This window comes from Rhinichthys klamathensis, unplaced genomic scaffold (assembly GCF_029890125.1).
Source record: "Rhinichthys klamathensis goyatoka isolate OS25496 unplaced genomic scaffold, OSU_Roscu_1.1 h1tg000639l_1, whole genome shotgun sequence".
In the NCBI taxonomy this organism is placed as follows: domain Eukaryota; kingdom Metazoa; phylum Chordata; class Actinopteri; order Cypriniformes; family Leuciscidae; genus Rhinichthys; species Rhinichthys klamathensis.
In genome coordinates this window covers 405,066-432,872 of record NW_026607085.1, presented here as the reverse complement: position 1 = coordinate 432,872, position 27,807 = coordinate 405,066, and the positions used below count along the sequence as shown (strand labels likewise).

The following is a 27,807-nucleotide window of genomic DNA, read 5'->3' as shown; positions in this document are numbered from 1 at the left end:
GAGAGACATGAACTTGGACAAATAAGGCCATGGGTAATTAACGTTAGTTGTTTCTCCATCCTCCAAATCTACCGCCACGTCTTGCTCCATCATGGGCTGTGTCAACCCACTTCTGTACGTGAACCGTTAGCCGCAAGATGCGTGATTAAACAACAGGTGGCGGTAATGGCAAAAAATTAGTTTGTAATCTAACAAGAAGAAGAATATCCTTGCATCGCGCTGATTCGCGCAGGCTCGACAAAACGCAATGTAGCTTTTGCTCGCGCTACACCGCTACTTGGTGCAAAAAGTAGTTAGCTACTGGAAAAGCTACACTGTTTAAAAAGCAACTGAGCTACTGCCAAGCTACTGAAAAAAGTAGTTAAGTTAGTAGCGTCGCTACTTGTAGTTAAAGGGATACTCCACTTTTTTTGGAAATAGGCTCATTTTACAACTCCCTCAGAGTTAAACTGTTGAGTTTTACCGTTTTTGAATCCATTCAGCCGATCTCCGGTTCTGACGGTACCACTTTTAGCATAGCTTAGCATACATCATTGAAGTGGACGAGACCATTAGCAGTTCTCAAACAAAAATCACCAAAGAGTTTCGATATTTTTCCTATTTAAAACTTGACTCTTCTGTAGTTACATCGTGCACTAAGACCGACGGAAAATGTAAAGTTGCGATTTTCTAGGCTGATATGGCTAGGAACTATACTCTCATTCCTGCGTAGTAATCAAGAAACTTTACTGCCGTACCATGAGTGTAGCAGGCGTAATGATATGACGCAGCGCCTGAAAATAGGCCACCTTCCGTCAACACAACGGAACTATTTTCAGGCGCTGCGTCATATCATTACACCTGGATGATTCATTTTTGAATGGATTCAAAAACGGTAAAACTCAACAGTTTAACTCTGGGGGAGTTGTAAAATGAGCCTATTTCCAAAAAAAGTGGAGTATCCCTTTAACTACTCCCCAACACTGCACCCCACATACAAGAGTTCAGAGGTCAAAGCATGATGGTTATTTCACTTTAAATAATGACAAGTATAAATGTGACATTAATGAGTTTGATTAAAGCATGTAAAGCAAGTGGTTGTTCTGTAGCCAAACGTCAGTGACTTGAATTTAATGCGAGCGGCAACTGGCAGCCCGTGCAATTTTGTGAGGAGAGGAGTGAAGTGTGCTCTCTTCTGCTCATTAAAGACCACTCTAGCTGCAGCATTCTGGATCAATACAATTATAATATATACATTTATTGTATGTACAATTATAATAAATACAATTATAATATGGTTTACTCATTAAATGTCACTTTTATATTTGTCATTATTTAATGTCAGCTTTACTGACTAGCTGTGAAATATGCATTCTGTGGAAAGCATAATCTTCTTAGGGAGCTCAAATAGTATTTCTAGAAATGTCCTCTTTATTAGAGATGATCCCCTATGGGATTTTCTTTGATCATGATTCATGGTGTTCCTGTCCGAACAAAACAGGGAAGGAATTATAAGGAGTTATTTCATATTAAAAGAAACCAATTGACCGAACCTTCAGTAAATAAGTGACCATGTTAGTTTCAAAGCTTTGACACATAAAAAAATGAATTTAATTTGTTATAGTTATAAATGTGGTTTATCAGATTAGATATTGTAATATATGAAATGCAATGACATCTGAAAAGAATCAACACTGAATAGCAATGCTCACCTAAACATGCATTTGAACATGAATCCTGTTTGAACATGAGAACCCATACACACCCTTCTCAGATGGCAGTGGTTATGTCATTGGTAAGGGAACAAACACCTGCCGTCCATAGAGACCAGCAGTGTATTAGTGAGGTGTTTTTCTTCCAGGAGCTAGTCTGTAAACAGGTGCTAGAGACAATAACATCCTCTCATCGATCCAAGGAGTGACTGCAGTAATTCAGCTTCTACTCTTTTCCTCATTAATAAGCCAGCATGACAACAAGACTAAACATAGGACAAAATGTGCGCACTGGCAAACTGCTCTGTTCCATCTGTTGTATACAATATTTGAAATATAGTCATGAGGTTGAGTAAATATTGTTGATGTCCATGATTTTCTAAATCGAGCATCAATTTCTAAATCAGTCTTTTGTCTTGCCAGTAAAAATATCTAAACATCCTTAAAACGAGCATTTTCTTGAAGCAAAATTTGTGAGATGTGTGAGTGATTTATTTTAGCATTTTTTAACTCAAGTGTTGCAATGCGAAGCAGCTGTTTTTGCACTGATGCCAGACTACCGGTACTTATTCATTTCTTATCAATAATCTTATCTCTTTATTTGACTTCTTTAGTTTCCAAATAAAACGATAAAATAATCAAGTGCCTTTCTGTTTTTAGTATTTAATTTACTGGATTTTCCAAAAATGGGAATTATTAAAATAGAAATCATTTGAATTTATAAGATTTTAGCCATAATATTTCCAAGTAAAACATGGGTCTGTTAGATTAAGTATTTAAGAGTTTTACTGCTATAAAAAGACAGCAGGATTGTGTGGGGGGAGAGAGGAACGCTTTGAATCTGTGCGGTTGCGAGACCGAGTGAGGAAAGAAAAGATGGAGGGAGAGAATCCCATACTCATCATTCATCCCCATATGAAGTGCAGTGCCTGAGAAAAGAGGAAAGACCTTAACTTTCCCTCATTCCCACACCAAACCTGCTGTGTATCCTTCCTCTCTCCCTCCATCACTATTTCTGCAGGGCCCCTTAAATGACAGGAAGTGAGAGAGACGTCTGGCGAAGGAGGGCAAACAATCAAACGGGGGCTTTATGTTGAATGGAGGGAGAAAGAGAAAAGTGCCTTGTCACACACATGCCCACAGCGACCTAACCTCCCTCTTTTACTGGGTGTTTCTTTGATCCAGGGTCTGTTCAATGAAATTGAAGCGTGGAATTATGGGTAAATGTCTGTGGGCCTTGTGTGTGTTGGTAAGTGCATGTGAATGCCTGCATTGATGATGGATGATTGTGCTTTTGGATGTTATTTTTCGTGTGCTTGTGTTGATATACACCATTGCTCTGTTTTCTTTCAGGATAACTTTCCATGCTTCTGGTTGTGACTCTTCATTTCTCATGTATTTAGCACACTTGTTCTTTGTTTATTGTAATGTTGATACCATTCTGTATACATGTAAGTAGACAGTATTGCATATGAACATAAAGTGTCCATTTAATAGCAATTACAAATATTATGCATTATGTCATGTACATTCGAATAGATCATGAATGTTGTATTCATATACAGTATTTTCAAACATATTTAGTCACACATGAACCATTGAGCTGTTAAACATTAAGCCTATTTAATATTTGTTAACTTGAATACATTTTAATACAATTTCTCCTCCATGAGATCAGTCAAAATATGGGGTTGTATATTTTGATTGGAGGAGGAAAATTAAACTATTCATAGTTGATATTCACTGAAACAACAGAGCCGAGCTCTGTACTAATCAAGATGTATGACCTCATGCTTTTGATAATGAGACCGGCTTCTGATTAATCACCATAATTACCTTGTCATCAGTTATGACCCACAATATGAAATTAACAAAAATCTTTTTATTCAAAGCCTCATGATTCCCATATTTGAACTTTATTCTAAAAACCAATACCAGTTTATTCCACCAATTAGACTTTGTACACACTTCCTAAAGAATTTTAGGAAATGCAAAAGTGAAAAAGCAAATGTGTTTCATAACCAGGCTCAATACCAGCACAGACAGTTTGTCATTTGTCTCTCATAGACCCAGTCTGACGGTACTGTTGATCTGCAACAGCTGCATTGGAGACAAAAAAGAAGAATTTACATAAACATTCAGCCTCTGTGTAGATTTCAGATACACTTTAAATGAATAATTACTACACACACACACACACACGTGCGTTTTCATGTTTTACTGAGACTTTCAATAGACAATGATTTTTATACTGCACAAACCAATGGTGTGCAGTGGTGTCACAGTTTTTTTTTTTTTTTTTAAATCTGTTGTCCCAGTTATGAATGAATGAATGAGGTATTTATATAGCACTTTCATATGTACTACTGCACACCCAAAGCACTTAACAATCATATCAGGGGAACTCTCCTCAACCACCACCATGCTTATGCATTATGCTTAATGTTGTCACATTTTCCTGGTTAAATATTACTTTACATTATATTAACATATTTTTATATTTTCAAAGAAGATCACTTAGTATGATTTATAAGCTGTTTTCCTCATGGGAACCAAAAAGGATTTCAGATATTGCCATCTTTGTTGGGACATTTTGTCCCCATAACATAGGGTCTTACCAGGAACCAGGAATATATTTATAGTTGTAGCAAATCAGGTTTATAGGCAAAATCTACAGACTTTCAGCTGTTTGCAGTGAACAAATCAAACAAAAGTAATTGAAATAGCTCAACATAACAAATGTTTCAAGTGGTTTCCCCAAATTCAACTGAAAATTTAACTTTTAAAGTTTTAATGACTTCTGCTGTCTCAAAATTATTCAACCCCCTGAATAGAATTCCTCACAACAGCACACATTTGCAAAACAGGTGTTGTCTCAAGCACACCTGATGCAACTAATCAAGGGCTTCATTAGTTGCACCAGGTGTGCTTGAGCCACAACACATGAAATATCTGAACTGGCTAGGTTTGTTGAGTGTAATGTTTGACTACGTTAGAAATGTGGCAAAGTAAAAAGAATGGTCCAAAAAGTTAAGAGAAGATATCATATCCCTTCACAAACAAGGAACATGATACAAAAAGATAGTGAAGGCACTAAATGTTCCTAGAGACACTGTTGAAGCATAATTCGCAAGTTCAAAGTTAATAGAATAGTGGTTGCACTTCCTGGACGGGCAGAAAAGGGAGGCTATCAACGGCTGCAACCAGATTTTTGAGAAGGCAGGTTCAGAAAACCCCTTGAGTGACTGCAAAAGACCTGTAGCAAGACTTGGTGGCAACAGGCACTGAGGTTTCAGCTTGCACAGTAAGGTGCGTACTAAACGCATACTAGAACTCCAAGACGTACACCACTGACTGACCCAAAAGCACAAGAAAAGTCGGATTCAATTTGCTCAAAATCATATAAATAAGCCACAGAAGTTTTAGGATTCTTTTCGGCCCTATGGATCAGCGGTATGTCTGGAGGAAGAGGAGTGAAGCATATACTGAAAAGAACACTCTGTTTATAGTTAAGCATGGTGGGGCTCAGTGATGCTCGGACTGCTTTGCATCCACTGGCACTGGAAACCTGCAGCGTGTGGAAGGCAAGATGGATTCATTTTTATCAGGAAATCCTAGGAGAAAATGTTATGCTCTTAGGCCCCATCCACACTACTGCGTTTTCGTTTAAAAATGGAGACCTTTTGCTACGTTTGCACCTCCCGTCCACACTAAAACGGCAAAAACGGAGACCCAAAACGGAGAAGTTTAGAAACGCTGCCGATCCGTTTTTCGTTTTGAATCTCCGGAGGGCGTTTTAGTGTAGACGGGTCAAAACGGAGAACTTTAGAAACGATGTCGTAGAGGCTCACGCTCGGCTCTATGATTGGGTGTCATCAGTCATGGCGTATATCTTTGCTAGCAGCTGTTGTACAAGTAAATTCTGCATTTTACAACACTATAACTGCCTACATGCGCCGGAGTCAAGCTATTATTCGAGCGATCTGTGACAATTCCCGTGTGCAGCGGCGGCGTTGACCGTACATGGAGCGTCGGTTTGGGGTTAACCCAGAGCATGGTGGGATCATTTTATCAATGAAGTTGTGTTTACACCGGCACGCGCATGCCCAGTGTTGGTGAATGGTCACGTGATCCGCGTTTTCAGTCGTTTTAATGTGGACGGAGATCAATTCTAACGCTGGTGTGGACGGAGATCGTATTCGTTTTAATTATCCGTTTCTAAACTAAAACGCAGTAGTGTGGATGGGGCCTTAGTGAGGAAGCTGAAGCTTGGGTGTCATCGGATCTTTCCAAACAGGACAATAATCACAAGCATACCTCAAATTCCACCAAGGCTTGGTTGCAGAAGAAGTCCTGGAAGATTCTACAGTGACCATCAGTCTCCTGACTTGAACCCCATAGAAAATCTCTGGTGGGTTTTTGAAAAAAGCATGCAATCCTAAGAATATTACTGAACTGGAGGCCATTTCTCATGATGAATGGGCTAAGATTCCTCAGAAACTCTGCCAGAAGCTGGTGTCTGGTTATACATTTTGTTTTGAGACTGCAGAACCCATTACAATTAGCATTTTCAGTTGAATATGGGAAAACCACTTTTTTCACTATTTAAATTACTTTTGTTTGATTTTTTTAAAATTGCAAACAGCTGAAACTGATTTAGTCAATAAGCCTGATTTGCAATGGGGGTTGAATAATTTTGGTTACAGTAGTATAGTGTTGTTTTGTTGTTGTTGTTTTACAAACATGTTCAATTAAATTTTTTTGCTTTCACAGTTCACTATCTACACACGTTTGAGGGTTTAGGACATAACGCTTCTGTAAAATGGCCAAAAAGGAGTGTGTTTTTTTTTTTTTTTTTTTTTTTTGCTTAGGATTGAGCACTTGGGAACTGGTTTTAAGACATGTTTTTTTTTTTTTTTGCTTTAAATTTACATCATGATTTAGCTATGTCCTTTGCTGTGGTATAACCAAATTTCTATGCAAACAACTTTCAGGAGGAGCTTAATGTTCAGTGAGCAAACGAAAAAGGCTGGAGATAATGGAGAACATTTCATATCCTCCTTTTTCCCCTAATGCTGCAAAATCAAATATATTGGAAGTGCAGATTGCCCTCATATGGTATCAATCTACAGTGTGCTCCACCACTGCAGCAGCAGACATTACATTAACAAGCTAATAAAAAACCCAACAAGAATCTCTCTCTTGCTCACCGAGTGATCTTCTCTCTCAATCTTTTAGTTTCATCTTCATTTTGGCTAACATGACATTTCATTGAATTTTACTGGCATGAAAAATACACTCCATTTCCAGAGATTTGGCCTTTTAAACAAATTTTTTAACAAATCCATTATGACATGCTGTGTGTAACAGAAAATATAATGTGTGGATGTAATTGTGCCTCTCTCTCTCAGGGTCAGGTGGAGGTCTTTGTGAAGCTGCAGGTGTCTCCGTGTGTTCAGGAGGAAGCGGACTACTATGTGGTCGTTGTGGGCTCGTCCCTTCACCATGTAACTACAGCTCACAGGGCCGAGGATCACGGCTTACTTAGATTCACTGTGCCTGGTGAGACACGAAATAAATCACAGGGTGTCATACATAAACTTTTTCGTTGAATGTGTAAAGACCTATTCACACCAACAGCGATAACTATAACGGTAACTATATTAGTCAACACCAACACACAATAACATTCTGTTTAATCTACGCTTGTGCTGCAGTTTTGTCACCTGCCGATTTCTAATGCTCACATTCTTTAAAGTCTGGTGGATTCTGATTTTATTCTTCATCAGCTGGGACAAAATATTCTGAAAGTGATCTCATTCCTCTCTGTCGTTAACGTTGCTGTGTGGACTTGCCTATTTTCACATAGTTAGAATGATTATTAAAACTTTATAGTTATTGTTATAGTTGATGTCCTTGGGGTGAAAGCCTGTAAGGGGATTTCCTGTTGACATGGAAACCAGGATATCACTGGCGTGCTTGTTTGTATATGCCGAGGTGTTAAGAATTTGTTTTCTATGGAATACATTTGTTTCTATGGAAACAAAACTTAAGTTACCTGATGGTTTTAAGTGTCAGTGAAAGTAAAAAGCCAGTGGCTGATTTCTCCCTATAATATATAGTTCCAGTGTTGATAGCATCTTCTTTTTGTGTTTTGCGATGTGACCTGAATCAAGACAGTAACACAAGACAATACTGTGATGTGTAAATGTTTAGCCTTTTAGTTTTTAAAGGCTTTAAAAGTCCCCAGAAAGGACTTTCCTTTTTCCAGTAGCCTTTACTATTTACTATAATGCATCTCCAGATAAACGTGTAGTGTAGTGTATGAGTTGTCTCACCTAACCTGTCTCACCTTTTCTCCATCAAGGTCACAATGTTCCAGAGAAAGTATCTGTGGAGGTCTACTGCTTCACGAGGAACAGCGGAAGTCCCATCAGCCATTCAGGAGAGCTCTCTCTGGAATACATACAGGATGAGGCACAAGAGGTGGCGAAGCAGCTGATAAACTTTGAACCCTTGACATCCAGCACCCATCAGGATATCCTAAGGAAATTCTGCCCAGAGAAAAGGATTTCATCTGAGATGAATCATTTAGAACAGATTGACCAGCTTGGGACAAATTGGATTTGTGATCTACAGGAATTATTTCCATTGGAAAGCCTAGCAGAGACAGAACAAGGGCACAATGTTTGTGAGCAGCAGATTTTCAGCCAGAGCAAAGCTTCAGGAACACCAGAGTGTGATCCAGAGCACAGACACACAGTACACAGTTCTGCTGATGAAAAAATCACACAGGCCTTGGCTAACTTGCACTTTCTGGCATGGGACAGCCAAGCTGGACAGGAGAAGCAAGGTCAGTCACTGTGTCATTCTTATCACTTTAAGAACTGCTAACCTTTGTTTTATTTCTGACTACATTCGATTCTGACCATTACAGTTTGTACAAATAGATTTAGCAAAGTCTTCAAACAAATTAGCTTTCAGAACAAAAGAGCACCCTTAAAGCACCATAATCCAGACTGTGATTATATTCATGTGATTTGTGTTTTGGAAACATAATCACCTTTCTGAAATGTTTAGAGCCTCTTGTGATCTTTACAGATGTGCCATATTGCCATTTAAGATAATGCTTGAATGGGTTGCATTATCCATTTGTAACTAACAGGTTTATATATATATATATAGCTCTGCACAGTGTTTGTTATGGTTCGTTAGTGGAACATAGGGTTAAATTCAACAGCCCTTTAGTTACAACTGAGTAACTCTAACTAATAGTGTTTTGTATTCACTTAGAAGCTAGACTCATCAAGATGAGTGTGTTTAAGTTCCTGAGCCAATGTTCACTACCACGAATCTCTGCATTATGTAATGTAATATAATATAATACAATACAAATACAATATAATATCAATGATCTTATCATCAGCATGTTTAATGATTAAACTCATATATTTTTTTGTGCATTGGGGATTTCCAGTTTGAGGAAACTCTATTGCGTCAGAGGAGTTTATCAGGAGGATGAGTGTTAGGAGCATGCTTCTCATGTGACAGACAGCCAAGATAAACAAACAAAATATAAAAGTGATATAAACTTAAATAGTGAACAATAATCTGACTAATCTTACTGGCCACATTTCAGAGCAGTTACAGGAAAGCCATTTTTGTTGGAATGATTTATTTCATATACATTTCATTAAACATAAAATTAGTAGGTGTTACATTTTTCATTAATCTTTTTGTGTATTCACTTTCTTCGTGTATTTACTTTCTGTTGAGCTTTAATTTGTACTTTGCTTTAATAACAGTAGGATAATTCATCTGTGTTAGAAACTTAAAACTCCCTGTAAATAAGATGAAATAATTCTTATTGACAAACAAACAAAAAAACCCATTTATATATATACAGTGGTGGCCAAAATTATTAGAACGGTAAGATTTTTAAAATATTTTAAAAGAAGACTCTTCTGCTCACCAAGGCTTCATTTATTTGATCCAAAATACAGCAAAAACAGAAATATTGTGAAATATTTTTACAATTTAAAAGAACTGTTTTCTATTTGAATATATTTTAAAATGTAATTTTTTAAAGCAGAATTTTCAGCACCATTACTCCAGTCTTCAGTGTCACATGATCCTTCAGAAATCATTGTAATATGCTGATTTGCTGCTCAAGAAATTGTTATCAATGTTGAAATCAGTTGTGTACAATTTCTTTTCAGGATTCTTTGATGAATGGAAAGTTCGAAAGAACAGCATTTATCTGAAATAGAAAGCTTTACCAACACATAAATAAATTGCATTTTAAAATATATTCAAATAGAAAACAATTATTTTAAATTGTAAAAATATTTCACAATATTACTGTTTTTGCTGTATTTTGGATCAAATAAATAAAGCCTTGGTGAGCAGAAGAGACTTCTTTTTTAAAACATTAAAAAATCTTACTGTTCTAATAATTTTGGCCACCACTGTTTGTATATAAATAAATACATCAAGTTTTGGAGCTCTGTTGGAGTGAGAATGGATAATATGCCCATTCCATCATGGAACATTAACTCATTTCTTGAACAGTGAGAAGGGATAAAGATTTAAAGAATGTCTGTAGTGCACATGGGGCCCCTTACATAACACTAGTGATTGTTTGCGGTAAACTGCACAGCTGAATTAGCGTTCATTTCATTGCTATGGCGTGTCAGCTTCAATTAAAGACAGCACTCTTTAGCAACATTCTTGCTCCTCTCAGGGAAAGTAAAGTAACAGCAATATATCTCACAAGCATTATTCCATTTTGAATGTATTGAAACAACCTGGACATTTTCATATTGGATATGAATGTTTATCTAATCCTTTAAATTGATTGGATCGCATTCCCCTGGGATTGTTGTTGGAAGTTTGCTGAGATAAACAGTTTTAGAAAGATTCACTTTGTACATTTCACCAACAAAGCAAATCAAACAACAGCAGTCCTTTATCTCTAACAAATAACTGGTCCGGTTTCTGCAACTTCTTGCAAAATATATAAGTGATGTACTTGCTGAAATTGTAAACCAAGAGCAGTGTGATTTTTGCTATGGACATGTTGCTTCATCACACTTCTCTTTGAACAGTGGTTCAACTACTCCCGTCAATATGAGCAAAGAATCATAGACATCTGTTGAATCAATTACTGTGTGTGTGCGTGTGCTATGTTTTACAAACACACCAGTCCGGTTTACAGTCTCCTCTTTAGTTTGTATGTCAACACCCAGTAACTTGTCCTCCGTTCCACTGAACAAGAACAAAGAAAATAATCCCACACCTTTATGCACTTGATTCTTTGTATCGTGAACCTCCTGATTTTCATTTAAATGAAGATTGCTTATTGTGAGTCCATGGTGGAAATCATTCTGAGTTTGTGTTTGTTGTGATAACCTGATGAGCAGGTTTTGACTCAGATCTTCACATCTTACACTTAAATATTTGTCGCACACACACATGCTGTAGTTTCAGGGCCAGTTTGCATTAAATAAGTGAATTTGTGTATTTTACTCTTCAAATCATCCAACAGGCTGATTGGACTCCTCCATGTATCGTGTTTAGCCCTTGGGCCATGTCGTCTTCCTTATATATTGCAGAAACCATGTGCAAAGTACTTGCCATACCACATGTTTATGACCAGATGTGGACCGCACAGAGATTAGCTGTCCGTTTGAACTTCAAGCGATGTGAGAGTCCACCAGGGTATTATGGTCTATTATTTCTTAGACCAGGGGTTCGGAGCCCACTAGGGGACCTCAGGATGACATTAAAGTATTTCAATTAATAAATTATTATTCATTTATTAACATATTCTAACTTTAATCTAAATTAAAATGCTAAAAATAAACAAAATTAAGAACTTCAAACTGAAAATCATATACATTTTTATTTTTCCTCAAATTATTTTTATTGAAGAACATATCATTCTGCAATACAGAACATAATTTATGAAATCACACAATTAATTGTGGTTAATAATTTTATGTTAAATTAACATTTTTAATACAATTATATTTGTTCAATAAAAAAGATGCTTTGAAACAAGCTGCTTTGTCATAATCACTGCAGAACTGGCAGATCTATCATAGTGAATGTGGAGGGGGGACCTTCGAATATTGTCAAATAGTTTAAGAAGCACTAAGACGGGATTAAACCTGTTATCAGACTACTGCTTATTTACACCGAGCACCAAGCACAGATATGCTCACAAATAGCAAAACAACATCTTGTGTGTATCTGAGTGCTAATTCAAATACAGTATTTCAGAACTTTAACACTAATCTGCCAACTGGGTTGCTAATTTATAATAATTGGTACAAAATTGTCCCCAAAATTAGGCTACATTTGACAAAACCTCCACATGGGAGTATCTAGAGATGCCAGGAATTCATAGGTAAAGTAATGTTTTTATTTTTTTATTCTAGAAATGCAAAAGGATTTATTTTAGGTCTAGGTTTAGCATGTAGTAACTAAAAATTAGTGTCATGCATACAAATAATTGAAATTTGTCTGTGATTTAATATACTGTGTATTCTTCAATTAAAAACAATATTTATTGAGGGGAGGAGGGGGGGGGGGGGTAATTTCAGTTGTGGGGGACATCAAGTCAAAAAGGTTAAGAACCTCAACTGTACAGGGTTTTGGGATGCAGTCAAACTAGTGTAGTGAAAAAGAAATGATACTATACAATGGACTAAATCTGAGTGTAGAATGAAAGAGAATTTGGTCGGCATCACTGAAAAGCATGAAATGCGCTCTTACAAATTGCAGTATCATGCACACACATACTACAACTCCTTTAATGCTTGTACACCTACATGATTTCCAAGTCTGATCACTTATCGTTCTCGGTCTCTTTCAGATCTCCTTCCCAGGGAAACACCTCTACATGTGGCCATACGTTTGGGGTTCCCGCACCTCAGTCACTTCCTCCTCCAGGAGTCTGAAGGTCAGAGGATGGTTTCCATAGCCGACGACGAAGGGCAGAGTCCCCTCACACTGGCTCAGAAGCATGGAGACCCAGTGCTCATCAGTGCTCTAACAGAGTGAGTCACCCCTTCCAGCCTGACACAATATACTATAATTAGATTACATCTTAAAAAGATCCATTAATCACTGATGTGTCACCTCAGTCATTGATCAAGTGTACAGTGTGGGCTGAGTTTCATGTGTCCTGTGACTGTGTTATGATCAGTCCCTCGAGTAGCAGTGCATGGAGGCCAGTGTGGATGTGTCAGATATGGACTGACGGCTCTCACCAGCTCCGTATCTGTCCCGTCACCAAATCTATCAGCCTGACTGTCAAACACGGCACACCGATAGATGCACAAAGCAGCATCCAGCTGTTCAGAGAGAAGAGCAGAGAGCCGGATACACTCGCACGGGTGAGTCTGCATTTCCATTTGTACACCTATTTCAAGGAAAATCTCTTTTATTGCTTCCTGTCTTTTCTTGTGGAGCTATCTAAAGAATGTGGAAAGCTCATGGTTAATGTTTGTAAAAGGAAGGATTTAGATAAACGCACAAACAACAGACAGGAACAGATGACTATTTTAACTTATATTTGGGGATTATTTTCAGGTTATGAAAAATGCTAGGATAAACCTAAACAGTCTGGTTTCAGTTTGATTTTCACTGTTAATTGTGATCTCTAAAATCCTTGGTCATGTTTTATATCTTCCCAATAAAGGAGAGTGTAAAGAGACAGAAAACTGGTTTTCACTAAGTTTAACAGTAAGCATTTCTGATTATTAAAAAAAAAGTGCAACAATGATGACTGTTTTTGAACAGGTTTCACAAGCACTCCCCCAATCTGCCAGTCATTCTGATCAAGGGGCCAAGGGTCAGCTGACTTATTAGCCCCTGCTGGTAGATGTTGTAACTACACCATCTGGACCCGAAAATCATCTTTCTCTATACGCTGATTTCACGCAGCCATTATTTTGAAATCGAAAGCGAGGCTCCGGTGGGAAGAAAACTGGAAGTGCCGCCTTTAATCACAGGAGAGTCGTGAATGCGATGGCGTATTGTTGTGTTTAATGTAGAAATGAGTTTCTTTCATACTAGACTATATACAGTGAAATTCATTTATAAATAAAATAATTTTTTTATATTTAATTCAGAAAGTAAAAAAAGAAGCAGGAACAAACTATATACATATCCTATATTGGATATTAACATCCAATAGTGTAAATTGCAGCAGCAGCTTCAGGTTGGTAGTCCAAGGCATTGTTGTTTATCTTTACTTCCGGGGTTCTTCCCACCGGAGCCTCGCTTTCGATTTCAAAATGGCGGCTGCGTGAAATCAGTGTATTGCCCGTTATTCCAAAGAATTCCAAATTAGCTGTCTATTCTGAATAAATAAATGTTTTATAGTATAAGAACAGTTTTCTGTATGTGCCAGCTAACATGTCTTTTTAAAAATGGCGGGTGCCGGTGTGCATTTGGCCAATCAACGTACTCTTACCTCACTGGTAGTTCCTATTGTGCTGGGTTAGACCCTCCTTTGAAGTAGTCCTCACAAAAGGCGATCCTAAAACTAAAATTGTTCCCAGTTCCTGTAGCATGTTCCTGTGGTGCGAACATGCCAAAAAACTGGTACATCGTCCAATAGTTATAGGAAATATGAAAACATACACTTTGGTGCAAAAGGCCCTTATTTTAATTGCACTGCAGGTAAAATAATCCCCTGTTAGAAATACACCTCTCAGCTGTCACCCCTCTCTCTACCCTCCATTTTTCATCGGCCGTCGAGAAATAAACTGCTAAGGGCAGGTTACAGGAGAATGATGTGTGAAAGAGTTTTATGAGCATATAAAGGACTCAAGTCATAACTTTGGAAACTTTTATTACAGTTTACAGTATCATTTACAGGTGCTTTGAGCAGCAGACTGGTATTTCTCATATAACAACTGCAGGCAGGCAGAGCAAGATCACCAGAGAGATTACAAGTGCTGTAAATCACGTGCCTGTGATGTTTCTCTCAACTATGTGTAATTGTACATTGTTTAAAAAGTAAATGTACAGTACCGTTTAAAAGGTTTTTTGTTTTTGAAAGAAGAGGCTGCATTTATTTGATTAAAAATAGAGTAACATTTTTTAAATAAAATAACTTTTTTCTATTATAATACATTTAAAAAGGTAATTTATTCCTTTGATGCAAAGCAGAATTTTCAGCATCATTACTCCAGTCTTCAGTGTCACATGATCCTTCAGAAAATCATTCTAATATACTGATTTAATGCTCAAGAAACATTCCTTCTTATTATCAATGTTGAAAATAGTTGTGCTGCTTAATATTCTCTGTGGAAACTGTGATACGTTTTAATTGATTTAAATTAGAAACACTATGCTATTGTAACATTATAAATGTCTTTACTGTCACTTTTGATCAATTTAATGCATCCTTCTGAATAAAAGTATTAATTTCTTTAAAAAAATATCTTACTGACCCCAAACTTTTAAATGATAGTGTACATCCAGTCAGAACGAGATGTTTAAATTGCTTTTTTGCTTTTTTTGGATTTCCATCTAAAACAAGTTCAGATCGTAATTTCATACGTGTATCAACCCATAACAAAATGTGAATTTATGGTCAGACCTGAAGTGTTACAGCGATTTCTTTTCCATTATGTGAATTATTAACAGTGCATTTTAATCAGAAATCTACAGTTTCTTCTTGATCCAAACCTTCATTCTACTGATGTCAAACACAAATGTGATACTGTATCAACCCTGACACGCGTGTTCCAGGTGGTGCGACTGAGCGACTCGTCTGAGGGGAGTGTGCACACCTCTGATGTATGTGATGCAGGTAAGCCAGAGCTCATTTCAATGTATTTTTACCCCAATTCACAGACTGTCTGTCTGTCAACATTTTTGCCCTTGTTAGCAAAAATGAACTCAATCCAACTATTAAGCTAAAATGTTACAGTTTAAGATTTCAACTGATATTTGTGGGTTTCTGGAAATGAGATATAAGCCGTGTGGTGAGAATTCAAACTCCACAGGATCACAGCTGGCCATAATGTTCATATTATTATTTTTCACTTTATTTTACTCCTCCTGTCTTGGGTTTATTTTATGACTAGTTTCTATATTTTGCTCTCGCCAAGGTCTTATCACGTTTCATCCTGCTGATGTGATAAATTTTCCTCTCTTCTGGCTCTCACCCACCCTCAATCCTCCTTCTGTTATTCCACTTTTTCTTTTTCTGTTTGTCTCTTGTTCCTTTCCCTCTTCTTGACCCCAGTTCTCTCCACACCCGTCTCTCTCTCTCTCTCTCTCTCTCTCTCTCTCGCTCTCGCTCTCTCTCTCTCTCGCTTACTGTCTGTCACTGTGAGTTAGGTCTGGCAGGGTTGTTGGAGTACATTGGGTGAATTTGGCTCAGTCAGGAGGACATTGTGGTAGAATGTGGGATGAGGAGCACACATACACTAATACACACACACACACACACACACACACACACACACACACACACACACACACACACACACACACACACACACACACACACACACACACACACACACAGAGCAGTCTTTGTGAGGGACCTCCGGCTGGTTTCCCAAACATGTCCAGTATGAGGAGACACATTCCTCCTGGGTGGGCTGAGAGACAGAGACACTATATGTTTGGGAGGGGTAAGACAGGACAAAACGAGAGAAATAATCTGCCTACAGTTGGACTAATTAAGAAGAAATTGCATGATGTAAATGGCAATGCTATAAAGAGATGCATATAGAGATTGCCAGCTTGTGTTGACAGCAGGAGCCTCATCAGGTTTAGTCTCTGTGACCCTTTGACCTTAATGTGAAGACATTTCCTGTCACTGCTCAGCATGGTGATGGGTGTCACCATGATGAAAATACATTTTTATGTTGTATTTGTTGTTTCTGCTCCTCAGATCTGAACAGTCAGCTGAGAATTGAGGACCAAAGCCTGGTGGATAGTGTGAGTGGAGTTCAATTCCTGGAATCAGAACCACAATAATGGATCACTTAGTCTTCTTTAGACCTGCCATATGTGCTCTTGTGGGGGTTTTCTGTTTTCTGTTTTCGTTCTTAAAAACAGTTGAATTGTGGTGTGCGAGTTTGTTTTTGTTATCGTGTTTTTCAGGTCTTTGAAGAACAGCTTGTTCTCTGCCTAGATGAAGAGGACGAAGATCTAAACTCGGGTACACATATGCATCCATTCATTTCATGTGTTTTATTACAAATAAATGCTGTTATTTTGATCTTTCTATTCAGCAAAGAATTCAGAAAAATCATGCATCATGGTTTCTACACAAATATTAAACAGTATATTTTTCAACAGTGATAATAAGAAATGTTTTTTTGAGCAGCAAATCAGCATATTAGATTGATTTCTGAAAAATATATAACTAATAATAGTTGTCTATGTTTTAAAGGGGTCATATAATGCCATTTTTGTACAAGCTAGTATGATTCTTTAGGGTCTAAATTAAAAGTTTGTAATATACTTTAATTAAAAATTCTCATTAGTATTGTAAGAAAACACTTATTTTACCTGGTCAAAAACAGCTCTGTTTTCAGCACGCCGTTTCAGTGCATATGACTTTAAATGATAATGAGCTTCGCTCACCCCGCCTCTCTGTTCTGTGCGTACATTGTTTGTAACACAATAACCATAATGCGTTGTTCAGTATAAACGTGGGATTATGAATTATATTGAGAACATCATACATAGAAAACATGCCGTAATGTACCCTGAGTGTAAACCTTAGACGCATTCATTGTGAAGCGTGCAGCTAGCGATTTGCAAAGATTAATATAAATATTAATATAAAGGTTAATAAAACGTTACACTCACTTCAGTTCTTCTGGAGGTTCAGCAGGAACACGAATAGTTGGTACCGATCCTTTATTCAGGAGCAGCTTCTTAGCAAAACCAGCTTTATACTGACCCTCGTTTATAAAGCAGTCTGGTGAGAAATGATTCGCGCAAACATGAAAGCATTGACGTTGCTCGTGGGGAATATTCCCTTCGAAAACAAAACTCAGCCACTGCGTCTTCAGCGGTTCGGATTCAGGAACATTAAAATGACTGCGTTATTACAGAACACCACAATCGCTTAGACGCCATTCTGCTCATAGACAGTGCTCCAGCATATCAACAATGACCGCGCCGGTCCGCGCAGACTATGATTGACAGCTCGCTCACAAGCGAGGGCGGGTCTGTGTTCAAACGATGCTGTCAATCAACAATCGTGGGAGGGGCTTCTGACTGTGTGACGTCACAAAATCGAACGGCTCAATTTGAGGCAGGGGAAAACATATAAGGAGATTAAAACAAAAACACTGGATGGATTTTTATCATTTTATAGTGGTTGTGTACAGGCACTGCCAACACACATTTCAGTACAATCAACTTGTAAAAGTGCATGTACCATTATATGACCCCTTTAATGCATGTTTGATTACATAAATGCAGCATTGGTGAGCATAAGAGACTTTTTCAAAAACATTAAAAATTGTACCAACCCCAAACTTGCCACTTGAAACTTGTAAAGTCAGTGTTTTGTTGCACTGAAAACAGTATTATTTAGTATTTCATAACCATTTGTGGGCATGGAATCTCATAAGAGAACACTCCACAGTAGCTGCAACTCAAATAGTGTTTCACTCCGAAGGTTAGTTACAATTGGTGTTACAATTAAGCTAACAGTGTTATACTCTAATAAACATAAAAACATATAGCAAACACAAATATTGGGTACAATAGCTGATTTTAATGTCTATTTATAATCAACATTTTCCTCATCTCATAGTGCCATCTTGGGTTTAATTTCTCACTGAGCTTGTTGCAATGTGTTATGATGCATTAGAATGCTGCCTTAGACGTTGGCCAAAAGAAGTTACTACAGTATAGCTGGCAACATAATTAAGTTGCTGAATGTTTGGAACAGCCTTCTGCTGTATCTCGGATCTGTAAGGAGCTCACTAGGTTTTGAACAGAGTATTTAAGAAATTTAAGTGTTCTAATATGGGGAAAGGTGGATGCATGTGTCAATATCAACAAGGAACTGTGATGTTGTCGACTGTCTTTGCTTTATTTTGTGTACGTGCATGCATGAGGACGAGGAGGATTATTAAATACGTAGAAGTCATGAATTTTCTTATTGAATTGATTTGAACCTAATTCACATCAGTGTTTTGTTTGGCTAAAGTTTATTTGGCACCATCTGTTTGGCTAAAGAAGTAGAAAGTTTTTAATTTAAGAGGATTCTTTGAGGTTAGAGCAATATCATGTTCATTCAAAACAGACGTCTTGTGTTTTTAATCATACTCTCATTGTATTACAAGTACAATTACAAAGTAGCAGGCACTGGCAACTGAACATACTCATTTTCCATCTAAATGAAATAGGGCAGGCCTTCTGTTCAGTGTTCATTGATTAGTTTGTCGTTGTTGCTCATGGGGAAAAAGTGCCTTCTGGATTTCAGGCGCTGCTTTTGCTCTTATGGATCTGCTGTCCTTGGTTTAAAATTGCAATCTATTTTTTTTTGTCTTTTAGAGGAACAAAGGGAGATTTATAGCTCAGCAAGGAGGACAGAGGATGGGGCTCTTTTCTTTTGAAACAGCATTGGCCCCTTCATCCAAACCACCCTCTCACACACACATGCACATTCACAGTTTCAACTGTAAAGTGGAGGAAGGAATGTTAACAAGCTTCGATTTTTAAACTTGCACAAAAGCTGACATTTAAAATGATCCTTTAAAATTCAGCCCATCCCACAGAACGCGTTCCTCATCCTGATACAGATGCTCTCACTGATTTCTCCCGGTTACCTTCATGTAGCAAAATGATTCCCAAACAGGCCTGTGTGTACCTCAGGGGTTACTTTAGTAGGTTATAGGAGTCTTTGGACAGATTTGGATTTTGTTTGGTTAAGCCTAGAGAAAAAAAAGACTTTTTTTCTTTTTAAGGAAAGAAAACTGTGTGTGTGCGCCTTGTCAGTTTTTGAGGAAGAAAGTTCACAGTATGACCTGTGGATGATATTTCATAATTGCTGAGATTAGGTGATAAAGTTATTTAAAATTAATTACAAAATTACAATCATTAAATTGCACCACACAAAATATGCAGATGTCTATGCTAAATGACTTTTGGTTGATCAACATCAAGTTGTAATTGTAGTATAATTTTGTATAAACCTTTTTTTTTTTTAAGTAGTATAGGGTCTTACTCATGATAATGGATCTAGGAATATTTATTAATTTATTCAATCATAACATGAAGTCACACGCACATATGCAACCTATTTTCATAATCTTTTTACTGAACTATTATTCCTCCATTTCTTGTTTTAAACACAAACTCAGTGTCTCACACAGACGGTTAGCCACTAAAAACTCTGGAGGCAGAGGGAGGAGAGAGTTGGGGTTGGAGCCCAGATTTCATGAGAGACTAAAACAGTCACTCTCCACAGAAAATAGAAGGCCGACTGGAAGCAAACTGTTTTGGAGGGCTCTGTTTAAACTGAATGGACAATGCTGCTGTCATAGAAATGAAGGAATAAGAACACGGACGAAAGGATATAAGAAAAAGGGAATTAAGTCTGACATTTTATATTTACTCACCTTTACCTGTCTGGAGATCTTTTCTAAAGAGCTGCACACAGACATACATAATTATTGAGTTGCTGCGCACTCATTGTATCTTGTAGAAATCCGAACTTGTGAAATGAACTTTGTTGGCTTTTAAGACGTTTGGTGGGTTGAATGAGTCTGCTGTTTGGATTACTGGAACACATGTTCCCGCTGAGGGACGGACGCATACAGACACTGAGTGGTTCTCTAGCAGAGACTGAATGTCCACCACATGCAGAGAGAAATACATCTCGAGTCTGGACTCAGGCTCACACACTCCTGGCTGTAATACTGCATTTTAAAAGTTCCTGGCTGGTGGTGACATGGTATTTTAACTAGTAGATATTGGCTTTCATATGTGGTGTTGAGTATTTTAGTAGGGTTGATTTTGTGAGTTGAATTGAGTCTGTCGGGTTGAGTTTGTCGGGTTGAGTTTGTGCTGCGAAATTAGATGCGATATGTTTGTATACTTGGGATTTGGAGGATTGAGTTTGTGGGATTTGAGGTTGATTTGGTCTGTGTGGGTTTAGTTTTGTAGGATCAAGTTTTATTTTGCTGTGGATCGGTTTAATTTCAATGTTATATTATATAAATTATTATTTTTATTATTTACAATTATAAGTCTATTTTTGTTTTAATAACTTTAGTTTTCGGTAGCAATCAACTCAGCATTAGGAGTGTTGATTTTTCCAGGGACAGAGATAAAGAGAGCTGATGTTACAGCACAGATTTCCAGGCAAAATTTTCAGATGAAAAATTCTGACAAGCTCCCAGAATTGATTAAGTCAATTTATTTGTACAGCTATTAATACATTTAAGAACCTGGTCTGGATTAGATTGTGGGCCACTACTCTGGGATTGTTATTGAAAACTCAGTTTGGCCCATCCTTGTACTGTTTTTGAGGCGATACATGACTCATTCCTGCCTGTAAGTTGTATTAAAAAAGGTTGTTTTGTATCATGAATTTATGAAAAATAATTATGGTGATTTTTATTTCACAGTGTAATTGCAGTTTGCTATATTATTTGTTTATAAAGACTGAGGGGAGGACCGGGACCTCATGGGGTTTTATTAGCGTGTTTGGTTAATGATTCCTAAACCTTGGCTGACCTTCCAGATTCCTACAGACACCTTAGTTTGAAAATCCCTCTGTCGTGCTCTCCCAGGTCCAGTTTGAGTCCTGACTCTGCCTGTAACAAAAAAAGTGGGAGTATAGAGTGTCGAGACTAAGCCCACCTTCTCCGACACGCACACAAACACACACAGACTCATCTCCTCAAGGCTTATCTGTGGAATCTGCATTTTTTGGAAAGGTGTTCTCAAACTCCTGGGTAACTGTTGGTGATTTTACTGTTATGTGTTTCGCAAAGCGGGGCAGTTGAGGAAAATTAAAAACATGGACTCTGACTCAGACTCTCCATTTAACTACTCATGGCCATCCTTCCCAAAGATGAGAATCCGGAGACGGACATCAAAAGCAGGTAACTAGAGAGAGTAAGGGGGAGAGAGAGAGAAAACCGGTCTGTACGAATGATGTGTGGAACAAAGACACACATATACAATGCATGAAGAAAGCACACATACACAACCTAAAAGTCTTTGTTTGTCTCTCATGACTTTGAGTTTGTGTGTTTTTGTCTAAGTGATTCAATTGTTTTTGGTCTATGGTGCAGGGCAGCGTTACAGGCTTAATTCAGCCATGAGTCAGAGCTCAAATAGCTGGTACAGCTTCGAGCCAGTGAGATGTTTTTGATAGGGCATTACAGTTGTGTTGGTCTTTCCTTTCTCCCCTCAAAAATATGTATGGTCATCATCCTGTGTAGTCAAAGGTATTATCTGAAAAGGGTAAAGGCAAAACTTCACTGCCAGTCATATGACAAATTAAGTGAGTCGTCAGCATTCATCATTTGAAAGCAAAACTGCTTCATTCAGCTTTTGGAAAACTTTAATTTTAAAAATGCAGTAGCAGTACATCTGTTTTTGAGTTGATGGGGATTCAGCACACATGAGAACTGTTACTGTGTTTCCTGCAAATGTGTGATTCACCAAGTAATCTAGATGAGGTGTGTGTGTGTGCGCGCGCGTGTATGGAGAGGAATGAAACTGAGTTGACGTCAGTATCTGGTTTTTCCGTTGTTGTTGGAGTCCCTTCACATGTATCCGTCATGACAGGGTGCCCCTGCAAGTTATTGGAATCTCACTTTTGCTTAAACATATTGTACACACAGTTGATTACATGCCAACATATACACATCTTTCCCTTGAAATGTAATCTTGGTGTGTTTGTTTGACAATGTCGGTGGAAGATTTTGTGTGTATATACTTGTGTAAGTTTGTGTTTCTGCACATACCTGTAAAGATCATTACGAATGTGCGTGAAAAAAGACTGAATGTCTGTTTCTTCTATTTTCTTCACACACTGCACCACTTTGTCTGCATTGGGACTACAAATTCTGTGTGTGTGCCCAGAAAATTATTTATTATTCAGATTTAGGATATTTTAATGGAAAGTTATTATTTATTTAAGCAAATAGCAGATTTTCTTAAGTAATGGCTCTTTTGTGTGTGTTTGAATAAAAGTGCAAGCTAAATGAATAAATGTAAATCTAGATCAGGCGGTTTGATAAATGATATACAACAGTACCATTCAAAACTTTCTGGTCAATAAGATTTTTTTATGTTTCTGGAAAGAAATCTCTAATGCTCACCAAGGCTGCATTTATTTGATCAAAAATACATTAAAAACAATAGTTTTGTTAAATACTATAAACATTTTACAATGGTCTATTTTAATATATTTTAAAATGTAATGTAATGTGTTATGGCAAAGCTGAATTTTCAGCATTATTACTCCAATGTCACATGATCTGATTTGCTGGTCAAGAAACATTTCTTATTATTGTCAGTGTTGAAAATAATTGAGCTACATAATATTTTCATTATTATTATTATTTCAGGATTATTTGATTTGAATTAAAAGTGCAAAAGAACAGCATGTATGTGAAATAGAAATCTTTTGCAATATTTAAATGTCTTTACTGTCACTTGTGATCAATTCGATGCATCCTTGCTGAATAAAAGTACTAAATACTTTTAAAAAAAATCAAGACCCCAAACTTCTGAACGGTAGTGTAGGACTGTAATGAGAAATTTAAAAAATTGAAATGCACAGGGAAATATAGAGTTAACTGTGCGAAAGGAAAGTAAATGCCTCCTTAAAAAAACGAAACATAAATTTTAACTGCTGTAAAGAGACCGTGCTGTTGTGCTATTTTCTATTTTACTGGTTTCTTCTGCCATCTTGGCATTTCAATATTGTCAAAACACATGTGCACACACAATTTTCCAGAGAACAGAACATAAGCAGAAGCATGTGAAGTGACAGCTGTTATTGTTGTTATTAGCTAACTTTTAAATATCATTGACACTGCATTTCTATTTCCATCCAGTTGTATTGACACACATGCTTCAGTTTGACAGTGTGGTATTTTTTGTTTTGTTTTTTGACAGAGAAGTTGTGTTCGTCTCCTGGTTCCTGCCCTCCGTTTCCCCTTCACTCCTCAGGCGCTGCTTCCGTCAGGCTCACAGCCATGCTCAGAGGCTCCACTAAGGTCAGACGCCACACATATCGCTGCTCCTACAGATCAGATCGTTCAGTACGCCAGATCTACAGACACTCCAAATCCCATCTCCTCCTTTCATTTAGTGCCTTTATCTTTTGATTAATCTCTGTGAAAGTCTTGGTTAAAGTCTTTATTTGATCTTGCATATTGTAGCCAGAACTGTAGACACAACTCTTTTACTTCCACAACAGTCTATTGATTTGATTTATGAGACATCAGGCTTTGCATTTAAATTCTTAGATCCAGTGATAAAAGAACCATGACTTTATGTTTAGTTAGACTATATTAAAGGGATAGTTCACCCAAAAATGAAAATTCTGTCATCATTTGCTTACCTGTATGATTTTATTTCTTCTGTTCAACACAAAAGAAGATATTTCTAAAAAATACAATGAAAGTCGTGATGGTTTGGAATCTTTTTGACTTTCACTGTATGGGAAAAAAGAAAGTAAGTTGTACAGGTTTTTTTTTAACAACGTGAGGGTGAGTAAATTATGACAGAATTTTTTATTTTAGTTTGAACTACCCTTCTAAATTACTATATAGCCATTGTCCTGTTTCATTAAAATATATTTGTTTTCTCTTCTAATGTAGGACAATGACCTCAATATGAAGTACAATGTTACAGGTGTCACAGAGGACAGTTCTGGGACAGATAGTGGCGTGTGGCGAATGTCAGATACAGGGGTCTTATCACCAGGGACAATAGATATGCCTCCAGCTATTAAAGATGATGACGGGCAGAGAGGACGGCATCCCGGCTCGCGTTCTTTCTCTCCCACCTCTCCAGCGGGACTAATGCTGGATAGACTCATGCGTGCCACACGACCTGCTGAACTGACCTATAACAGTTCAAGCTCACCGACAGAGTCATGTGACCTAAGGTAAGCATACTAACATTGATGTTTTGGTGTGTCCATCAATTAATTCAGGAGGTGTTTAAAAATGTGACGCTTTACTCTATACACTATCCTTTAAAATTCTGGTGTTGGTAAGATTTTTTTTATGTTTTTGAAAGAAGACTTCAATGTTTACCAAGACTGCATTTATTTGATCAATAATACAGTAAAAACAGTCTTTTGTAACATTACAAATGTTTTTACTTTCACTTTTGATGAATTCAATGCATCCTTGCTGAATACAATTTATTTAAATTTGAATTTAATCCCTTTAAAAAAAAAAAAACGATCGTACCAACCCCAAACTTATAAAGGGTTGTTTACATCCTCACTTCATACTTCTTAGTGGCTTGAAGTAGCCAAATCAGACACATGCCAGAATGGACAGGTTGGGTAACATAAGACAACAACACAGACTACTTTAAATGCATGTTCACTTACAGCAAGAATTAACATGATTTGTGCTGACCATGTGTGTTTTGGTCAAGGAATTCTTGGCTGCTAAGAGCATGAACCTGATAGATCTGATAGATTTCAATGTTTGGAAAACATTTTAAGGACATTTTGTTAACTTGTGTGTACAATAACATACATTTTACTGTATTGGGTCACCACTTGCTTTCTGGAGCAAAACCTGCTGATAACTTCTGCAGTAGAAGGTCTGTGAAACCATACAGGCAAACAAAAAACAAACCCAGGGCAAAACTAGGGCTGGGCGATAAAACGATAATTATCACAATATAATTTTTCTCGATAAAAGGATAACAAAAGTTTGATAAATGTTCGATAAAATGTTTATGCGGCAAAAGAGGAACGAAACGGCACTACTCATTTGAACCACGCCACAAACAATGTATCTGTTCGGCTCAAACAGCAGTGCAAACCTATAGCAGATGTGTTTACTCGCTGATCGGTCTCGATCACGCGTCCACTAAACAGCGCTGTGAGATCCAGTGAGAAGCACTTGAATTCAGTGAAAAACACAAATGTCTCTGTGATTTAAACTAGTTTAAAGAGCACTGACATTCTCAACAGCATTGATAAACATTGTGCCATTAACCAGTTAGAAGGCTTTTTAATCTACAAATCACCATAATTTACCATAGATTCACTGTAGTAACACTAACTGCACCATGGTATTGTGGCAGAAATGTGGGATATCAAATTTTATTATATTATTAATGTAGACATGTATTAATGGAATAATGGAATATAATTACAATATTTTTGTCATTAAGCTACAGCATTTATATTTAATGTATTTAGGCTACTGGTTTTAATACAAATACCATAGAAACCAAGGTTTAAAAAAAAAAAGTTTACCATGGTAGTGACTGTGAGGTGCTATATGCGTGGTTTTACCTGTGGTTATCATGATCTAAATGTATGATACTATGGATGACCAATGGTTAAGTCCTAACTCTGATCTACCGGTAAATCTTAATTTTACCCCATTTGGTTTATTACAATTTTAATAGATGTTACGGTTTTTGTTAATAAACATAAATCATCCCAACTCAAGCTACTGATACTGTCAAATGTGCATTTCTAAGAGACAAAACTGTAATATTATTAATATTGCGGTCTGCACTGCAAACTCTGCTAAAGATACATGCCATCAAAGTCAGGCAACACAAACCTGTGTCATGATTTGCAACAATATCACCCTTTAGAACATGCAGAAACTAAGAAACTAATATTTCTATTAAGATTTTAAGGAAAAAATTAAAAATGAATGTTCTACCTCAGATTTGTGAACCTGTTTGACAAGTGTTTGTCATGTTCTGGGTAGTTTAAAACAACAATTCACTGCCTGGTTTCTAAAATTTTCACAACTTAAACTGCTTTTAAACTTGAATTAAATATTTTTTACATTTATTGTGAAAATGATTGATATCAACTGATATGAAACATTTTATTGTGATAGTTTTGGGGCCATATCGCCCAGCTCTATGGCAAACTGAGAAGTTACCTGGCCCTGTTTGCAATTGCCCAATAAAGCAGGAATGTAGTTTTTAAGTCCAGAATCAATTTGAAAAATGTTTCCATTGTTCGAAAACTTTGGGCTTGCCGTGAGATATAAGAGTTGTTGTTGTGTTGTGCCAAACACAAAATGTATGAATTACTCACAATGTGCAAGTGATGCTAGTCTTACTCATAGTGGTTGTTGAGAATTTTTAGAAGCCCAATCCTCTCTCTAAGCCCGAGTCTGGTGGCCTTGGAAATGGACAGCGAGGAGGATGATGATGATGACATTTTAATGAAGAAGCCCCTCCCCCAGCCACAGCCTGAGCTCAAAAACAGCGCAGATGGGCAGATTGTGTTTAGTCCCGCCTCTGTTCTTACCTGCACGCGTTCTCACTCTGCCTCCTCTGCCTGTAACCCCACTCCTGCAAAGGTACCATAGCTATTTTCCCTTACACACAGTGAGACAGACAGACAATACATGACGATCATTACATTTTTGAGCACTGAGATCAGCTGTGTGCAAACTGAGTGAAAATAATATTATTTCTTTTCTCAGGATATTGAGCAGGGCATCCGTCTGCGTTCATATTCCTACACCTCCCCTAAAATCAGCCTGCTGCCTCCACGATTCAGTAGGGATGCCCACCCTCCAACCACCAACCTCAACCAGGGTCAGATCCTCTAACATCTCACCTTCCACCTCTCACATATTAGTTCCCACATGACATGCATGTTTTTTTTCCAGGGTTAGCCTTTCTTAGGGACAAATGACAGGAAGTCGAGTCAAATATGAAAAGAAAAATCAAGATGCATGGGTAGATTTTATAGATTTGGTTATACTGAGATATTTCTATCACATATCAAATTTGAAGTCATGAAAGCATCTTTTGTTTCTTCTCTTTGCTGGAAATGACTGTCATTACATCTCTTGTATTTCCTGTCTAGTCTGTTTTAAGTATGATGAGCTTTTAAGGGATGATGGGATTTGTAACT

At 37.4% G+C, this 27,807-nt stretch overlaps 1 protein-coding gene across 4 annotated transcripts in view; it reads left to right on the top strand.

Moving 5' to 3' along the window:
• The window catches only part of arhgef28a (Rho guanine nucleotide exchange factor (GEF) 28a), an 80,825-nt gene that overhangs the window by 17,588 nt on the left and 35,430 nt on the right, over window positions 1-27,807 (top strand). For 3 of the 4 annotated variants that reach the window (XM_056241394.1, XM_056241391.1, XM_056241392.1), the window contains exons 1-8: window positions 12,881-13,093; window positions 15,462-15,522; window positions 16,618-16,664; window positions 16,830-16,887; window positions 23,835-23,935; window positions 24,542-24,831; window positions 27,028-27,244; window positions 27,371-27,485. In XM_056241394.1, coding sequence (XP_056097369.1) covers window positions 12,896-13,093; window positions 15,462-15,522; window positions 16,618-16,664; window positions 16,830-16,887; window positions 23,835-23,935; window positions 24,542-24,831; window positions 27,028-27,244; window positions 27,371-27,485 — 1,087 coding nt within the window. In that variant the 5' untranslated portion in view covers window positions 12,881-12,895. Of the gene's footprint in view, window positions 1-7,102; window positions 7,254-8,058; window positions 8,545-12,570; window positions 12,755-12,880; window positions 13,094-15,461; window positions 15,523-16,617; window positions 16,665-16,829; window positions 16,888-23,834; window positions 23,936-24,541; window positions 24,832-27,027; window positions 27,245-27,370; window positions 27,486-27,807 lie in introns of those variants that run through there. The other variant, XM_056241395.1, reaches the window with a different exon arrangement.